The 7,848-nt window shown below is 47.9% G+C and overlaps 1 protein-coding gene across 1 annotated transcript; it reads right to left on the bottom strand.

The window, feature by feature from the left end:
* Positions 1 to 695: 695 nt before the first annotated feature.
* On the bottom strand, positions 696 to 6,948 carry CYP17A1 (cytochrome P450 family 17 subfamily A member 1; the record flags this gene model as incomplete). Its single annotated transcript, XM_079135842.1, has 8 exons — positions 6,650 to 6,948; positions 5,155 to 5,293; positions 4,687 to 4,916; positions 3,966 to 4,052; positions 3,128 to 3,343; positions 2,693 to 2,862; positions 2,071 to 2,174; positions 696 to 979 (listed from the first exon to the last, which is right to left on the bottom strand). The coding sequence occupies exons 1-8, from the start codon at positions 6,944 to 6,946 to the stop codon at positions 696 to 698; spliced, it is 1,527 nt and encodes a 508-aa protein (XP_078991968.1). The 5' UTR covers positions 6,947 to 6,948.
* Between the last annotated feature and the right edge of the window lie 900 nt (positions 6,949 to 7,848).

Below are 7,848 nucleotides of genomic sequence, written 5' to 3'. Positions count from 1 at the left end.
TATAATCCCAGTTACTCAGGAGGCTGAGGCAGGAGAATCCCAAGTTTTAGGCCAGCCTGGGCAACATAGCAAGACCCTATCTCAAAATAAAATGAGCTGGGGATGTAACTCAGTGGTAAAGAGCTTGCACCAGTAGCACAAAGCAGAACATTCCTCTCTCCTTACAAAGCCTGCAAGGGAGCTGGTCCTGCCTCCCACTAATCCTACTGGGGACCACTCTCCCATTCACTTGCCCTTTCCCACCTTTAGACCTTTTCACCTGCTTTACCCTCAGCATGGATCCCTTTACCTGATATTTCCCACCTCCCCAGGCTCCCTCTTTTAAAGTGGCCAATCCCTACCTTTGCCTTTCTCTTATCACACCACCTTCAAAGTTCTCACAAGTTTCTAAACTTCTTATGTATCTATTAACCTTCACTAGCATGTGAGCTTAATGAGACAAGGCAGTCTTGGCACATAGTGAATGGCACATAGTAGATGCTGGATAAAATATTTTTTGACAGAATGAGCAATGTATAAATGAGTGAGCCACTTCCCTCTGAAGAAAAACTTCTCTTTATGTATAACACCTGCCATTGTTGCAGGCCAGAAATAAAAGCAGAGTGGGCTGAGGGGAGGGAGGAATGGTGGGAGTAGCACCTCTAATTCTGTTGTGGGGTCACACAGGGTGGGGTCAGGAGAGTCAGGTATGCCCTCTAGGTGCTAACCTCAGCCTGGGCCTCCTTCCAGGCCTGGCGCACCTTGATCTTCACTTCAAAAGGATGGATCAGAAAGACCACCTTGGGGTCGCCCTCCAGGGAAGGTAGCTGCCCATTATCTGGCACCTCCAAGTCGAACCTCTGCAGCATCCAGGCCATGAGGAGAAAGAGCTCCTGGCGGGCCAGGAGCTCTCCTACACAGGCACGGGGGCCAGCTCCGAAGGGTAAGTAGCTGAGTGAGGGTGAGATGAGCTGGCTCCCAGTTGGATCCAAGAAGCGCTCTGTGGGCAAGGGGGAGGCATCAGCCAGGGGTGAGGCTTTGAAGAATCATGCTTCCGCCCCAACGGAGGGGAAGATGTGGCCCTGTCTGGGGACCTCCAGGCTGAAGAGAGATGAAGTCCTGCTCTCAGGTAGCCCTTCATGTGACATCAAGGACATGAAATATTTAAGAATGATGGGGAGGAGGCGGTGTTAACAGATGAAAATGCCACCATCCAAGAGGAGGGGACAAGTTTAATGGAGACAGATGCTTAGAGGACTTCTCAGAGCCTTGCGGTTAGTTGGAAGGAGAGTGTGGGAAACCCAGCCATAGTCTGGCAGTCTGCAGTAATGTGGGGGTGGTAACAGGTTCATGGAGATGGGATCAAGAGTTTTCCAGTAGCGGAAAGCAGTGTGGAGATTCCTTAGAAAACTTGGAATGGGACCCACCATTTGACCCAGTTATCCCACTCCTTGGCCTATACCCAAAGGACTTAAAATCAGCATACTACAGAGATACAGCCACATCAATGTTCATAGCTGCTCAATTCACATAGCCAGACTATGGAACCAACCTAGATGCCCTTCAATTGATGATGGATAAAGAAACGGTGGTATATATATACACAATGGAATATTACTCAGCCATAAAGAATAATAAAATTATGGCATTTGCAGGCAAATGGATGAAATTGGAGAATATCATGTTAAGTGAGATAAGCCAATCTCAAAAATCCAAAGGATGAATGATCTCACCGATAAGAAGATGATGACACGTAATGGGGGGTGAGAGGGGGGCAAGAATGGAGGAAGGAGGGACAGTATAGAGGGAAAAGAGAGGTGGAGGGGTGGGGGGGAAGGAAAAAGATAACGGAATGAATAAAACATCATTACTCTATGTAAATGTATGAATATGCAAATGGTATGCTGTTACTCCATGTACAAACAGAAACAACATGTATCCCATTTGTTTACAATAAAAAAAAAAAAAAGAGTTTTCCAGTAGCAAACTTGGCAGACAGGAAGAGAGGCTTGGGGGAAGGGGGACATGTAGAGCAGAGCCCAGGCTGGCTGTGTGATCTAGGGAGCATGACAGAATGGGACAGGGACTTACCTGGCATGAACTGGTCTGGCTGGTTCCACTCCTCCTCATTGTGATGCAGTGCCCACAAGTTGATGATCACCTGTGTGTCCTTGTCGATGGCATACTCACCAATGCTATTCCGAAGAGGGAGAGGAAAAGGGGGTCTGTGATGTTGCCCTTGTCTTCCTGCTCAGCCCCAAATCTCCATATCCCACCAACTTGGGGGAAAAGAACACTTTGCTCCCTCATTCCCAATCACCCACCTTTTCCTTAGTTTCTAACAGATCAAATCTGAATCAAGCCCTATCCTCTAGATAAGCACTTATGTGGTATGCACATATCTAATGCAACTGTTGGACTGGTAGGAGCATAGAATTCCAGGGGCTTCATCCCAGCCCTCTTGCATCCAGGGGCAACAGGCAGCTAGCTTCCTGGGAAATTAAGTGGGTCAGTGAATTAGTCAATGGGTGTCAGTGGGTGGTAGATACACTGATCATAAGGGTCAGGGGTAGGACCATTGTTAGGAGTCAATGTTTAACTATAGGTCAACTAGCAGGCTGAGAGCAGGGCTAGGGGTGTGGATGGGGAACCAGGCTGACAAGCAGAATTGGCTGCATCATAGGGCTAGGTGTCTTTGGGAGGGAAGGCACACCTGGAATCAGTGTTAGCTTTGTGGGGTATGAGCATTGGGGCCACAGGCCTGATGCGAAGCACCTCTCGGATGGTAGCTTCCAGCATGAGGAGGTGACTCCTGTCACTGAAAGTTGGTGTACGGCTGAAACCTACATTCTGGTCAATCTCCTCCTGGATCTTCTTCTTCACCTAAGAGCCAAAGAGAGATGCACATGACCAGCATGCTTGAAACCCAAGAGAAGCATGGGCTTGGCAGAATCCAATGATCTCATCTTGTACAGCCCAGGTCCTGCATCCAGAGGATGAGGCAGATTTAAACTGGGGCCAGGGCCAGCACCTACTTGGGTGAAGGACAGGGCAACTGCTTGAGGGCATTGCCTCTCTCTCTGGGATGCAGAGGTCAGGCTGGCTGGTTCCAAGGTGGATGGAAAGACAGTAGTGGAGACAAACTCACCTGAGGATTGTGTAGCAGGAAGGCCACAATCCATTGTAGCACAGAGACAGTGGTCTCCACACCAGCTCCAAAGATGTCCCCCAAGGTGGCAACAATGTGATTATCTGAAAGCATATTTGAATCCAGGTCTGGGCCACTGTTGTTATTCTCTGCATTCATCTTGGCTTGCATCAGGATGTCCAGCATGTTGGTGATACAATCACTGTTGAATTTCTCCTGGATTGGGGGATGTTGGGAGACTGATAAGGAAGAAGTTCCATCTGCAACACTCCTGCCGTATTCTATCCTAGACTAGTATAACAGGGCCTCTTACGCTTAGAAGTGGAGTGGGGCTAGCAGGACCTATGTTTATGGAGGTAGGAGATAGCACTGTGCCTTCTTTAAATTTGGGGGGTAGACGGGTCCCATCTAAGATCCTGTTTAATTTATTACTTTACCACTTCCATTCATTAATTGGGTCAATTTGTATAGTGTACCTACTATGTGCCAGACTCTGCTAAGCTCTGAAGATCTAACAGTGTTCAAAATGTACCCCAGTCCTGTTCCCAGGACATTTTCAAACATACTCATACTTTTTCTTTCTTTCTTTCTTGCTTGCTTTTTTTTGGTACTGGGAATTGAACCCAAGGGTGCTTTATTACTGAGCCATATTCTTAGCCCCTTTTATCTTTTATTTTGAAACAGGATCTTGCTAAGTTGCTTACGGTCTCATTAGGTTGCTCAGGCTGGGCTTGAACTTGCAATCCTCCTGCCTCAGCCTCCTGAGTCTTTGGGATTACAGGTGTGCACCAATATGCCTGGCCACTTCACTCATACTTTCATCTGCTCCGTCACCTACCTTGTGCTTTTTCAATATTTGATTCAGCACTGCATCTCGTACACCAACACACCTCTTTATCTTTTCCAGGGTTTTACTGGGGAATATCTGGGAAGTAGAAAGAAATGTCAAATCCACTCCTCTTCCATTTTGCTTTTCCAGCTATGAGAATCCTTCTTGCAGATCCTAGCTTTCTGTTTGAGGAGAATTCCCATTCTAACCCTACCTTCAGCCATAATGAAGGACAAGATGGGAACACAGAATGGGCTCCTTAAGGACAACTCTAAAAAAGGGAGGAGGATATGGTTTCCTCTTCCCTTTCCTCTTCCCAGTTCAAACATCAAACCCTGACTACTGTATGCCGAGCTCGTAGGACTAACATAAACTTGAGTCTGAATATGGGGGCAAGTTCCTTAACCTGGTTAAGCCTATTTTCTCACCTGCATAATGGGGATAATAAAACATACCTCTAAGAGACCTCAATGATTAATGCATAGAGAATGTTCAATACTGGCACATGATAATTAGAAAATAAATGAGAGCCACTATCATGAGTATTAAGATTCATGATTTAAAAGGCAGATCTATTTGTATAAAGACTAAAGAGGCCAAGGTTGTATGAGGCTGAGGTCACTGGCTGAGGGGGTCAGGAAAAAGATGGTTCTGAACCTGGGCAGGAAAAGAAGAATCAGGAACACTGGATTTGCTGGGATCTGAAGGTGTCATTTGGCTTCATTCTCACCTTCAACCAAGGGAATATGTCCACCAGACCTGCATTTTCCAGACCATCTATGATGCCTTTACTGAAGTTCATTATGGTCCTCAACTCTGGATCCCCATTTTTGTAGGAGATGTTGAAGCAGATGACACAGATTACATTGAGTATGGCCATGAAGATAGGTAAGGACAAATCTACGACTTGTCCATGGTGGGTGGCCAGGTGATCACACAATACACTGGTTTCCCGACATACTGAGGGAAGAGAGCAGTGTGAGGGTGGGGACTGCATTAGCACCCTGCCCCCCACCCCCCACACCAGTTCCCTTTTAGCCAGGGTGGGGCTCAGATACCAAATAGCCACTAGATGGTAGCATTGGCTAAGAAAAGACTGAACTGAGCCATCTCTAACCCTTTCCTCCTCCCCAAACCTCTTTTCCCTGCCAGCACCTATGTGATCAGTTCCAGCCCCAGGCGCCAGCCCCACACTCACTGATGTTCTCCAGCTTCTGGTCACCCTCCCTGAACAGGGCAAAGGTGCCCAGCACCAGCTTCCGGTGCAGCTGCCATTGAGTGTTGGAGTCAGCAAAGGCAATGCCCTTCCCCTGGTTTGACAGGAGGCCCAGAGTCACCTTTGGAGAGTAGCATGGTTGTAGTTATCACTCACACACCACCTACCCACCCTTGCCCCAGCCCTCCTCCCACAACCCCTCTCCATTTCTGGGGGAGAAAGCAGGTAACTGGCCATGCTGACTCCCAAGTGGGGACATCTCTACTCTACTCCAGCATGACCATTAGGTCTTGATAGGACAGTTTCTAAGGCCCTCTACTCCCAGTTCCATAAGGGACAGTATAGTGAAGACAAAGAAACCCCCAAATGAGAATGCAGGTGTCCTGGGTGCATTACTAATAGGGTGACCTCTTGGCCTCTCGTATCCAGGGTGAAATGGCTGTGGATAGGATGAGTTCTCTGAATTGGACCTGTCCTGGGGGCAGGGAGCAGGGACACAGGGCTGGCTAGACCTCTGCCTTTCCTGGGCTCTGGGTGCTACTGAAGCACCACTGTCTCATTTTTGTTTACCTTTCCACCGCAAAACTGAACACCCAACCTCAAGTTCATATCTGGAGAGTGTAGATGTTTTGCCCACCCAGAATGAACTCGAACCAAGCTGCCCCCTCCCAATGGCACTCCAAAAAACACAAGGGACCCAAATCTCCCTCTTCTATCCCCTGACCCCCAAGCCCCACCCAACTAGCCTCCTCCATCCTCTCTTAACACTGCAGAGGATTCCAGCAGAGGTGGGAGCCAGGCAGTTAATCAGCTGATCTGTCTGAATGGTCTAAGGAAAAATGAGCCCACCTTGGCCTGATCAAAGCCAAGAGGCTGGGGGTATTCATGGGAGTAATTAGTACCAGGGTACTGGGATGGGGGCACTGGGAGTGTTTCTGAGATGACTATCCCCAACAGTAAGCTCAGTGGGATCAGAGCAGCCCTGAAATGCTACTGTAGGTTAGTTGCCCACCCCCATGAACTGAAGCAATGGGGATAGTTCCAGAGAAATAGCAATCTCATCCACCCAGGAGTCAGCCTGCTTCTCCCCAGTACCTCCCCAAAGAGGAAGGAATCACTGTCCCTTTTCCACAAAACGTAACATTAACATTGGCTATTTATTGAGCACTTCTGGGCTGGGGCCAGACTAGGTTCTTTGTATAACCTTAAATTGGGGCCAGAGAGATTATCATTAGTTCAGGGGTGAAGTGAGCAGGGTGACGGCTCCATGACCCCTCAGGACAACATACCCACCCCACTCTACTCCTGGGCAGCCCATTCCGGAGGACTTCCTTTAATTCTTCCTGCCTAATTTAGAGGCTAGGTGGGTTTGAGAAGTCCCTCCCTTATCATCCCCCGACTAGTCTGATTTTGCAAGAATATTAAGAACTGCACAACCCCATGGAGTGGGGAGGGAAGAGGAATGGATACTGCTTACCACAGGGGGCCGCCCGGAGAATTCCTTGCCCTTCTTGACAAGCACCTCCTTGGCTAGCTGGTGGTTGCCAATAATCACTGTAGTCTTGGTGCCCAAACGAAAGGAATAGATGGGCCCATATTTTTTCTGCAGCTTGAAAAAGTTGACGTGCTTGTGGCCATGTCTGGGGAGGAACGGCAGGCTGCCCACCAGGGGCAGGTATGGGAGGCTCTTGGGATACTTGGCACCAGGGACCCTAACCTTGGGCCAAAAGACACAGGCTAGGATGAGCAGCAGAAGAGCCACAAGCTCCCACATGGTGGCCAGGTGCTGGCAGGCAGGAAGATAGCTAGGGCAGGTGCTGGCAGGCAGGAAGGATAGCTGTAGCAACTTTAGGGTGCCAAGAGGCCTTTTTAAGGACTTCTCTGATCTTCACCTTGAAATTATGTTATCTCTTGGCTTGTGAAAGTTTATCCTGGAGCTGAGCCAGGCCTGACATCTCTCCAAGAACTGGGATATGAGGGGGAGTAGAGGTCTCTTCAAGGGCTGGCTCAACTTGAGGGCAAACCCATGGAGGAGGAGCTGGATAAGGGCAGGACAGCTGGTCTCCCTGGAACTTTTCAGCCATGGATAACCCCAGAATACACCAGAGGCAAATGGTATCTGAGTTAGCAATCAAGGTTTGAGACTTTATTGGACAGATAACAATGTCAGCAGAATTGCAACTCACCGGGCCTGTCAAAGATAATTCATCCAGTCTTATCATTCAATAGCAGAGAAAAGTGAGGTCAGTTTAAAGACACATAAGATACTGATGGCAAAGACCCACATGTCCTAATTCCTGGGTGATTGCTCTTTCCAGAGGCATTGATGGACAGGCATTGAGAGCACCAGCCCACAGTCTTTAAAAATAAGGAAATTCGGTCATTTGCAACATGGATGAGCCTGGAGCACAGTATGTCAGATGTTAGATGCAGAAAGACAAATGTCATCTGTTCTCATTCACATTTGGAAGTTAAAAAAATTGATATAATAGATGTAGAGAGTAGAATAGTGTGTATTCTGGGGAGGATAGGAAGGAGGATCAGAAGAGTTGGTTATCAAGTATGAAAATATAAGAAATAAACTTGAGTGTTCTATAACAACAACAACAAAAGCACCAACCCAAGAGCCAGACAAGTTTGGATTCAATTCCAACTTGGTCACTTATTAGCTTTTTT

Source organism: Sciurus vulgaris (genome assembly GCF_902686455.1).
Source record: "Sciurus vulgaris genome assembly, chromosome: 4".
Taxonomy (NCBI): Eukaryota; Metazoa; Chordata; class Mammalia; order Rodentia; family Sciuridae; genus Sciurus; species Sciurus vulgaris.
Note: the sequence above shows the minus strand (reverse complement) of the source record. Positions and strands in the feature narration are given on the sequence as shown.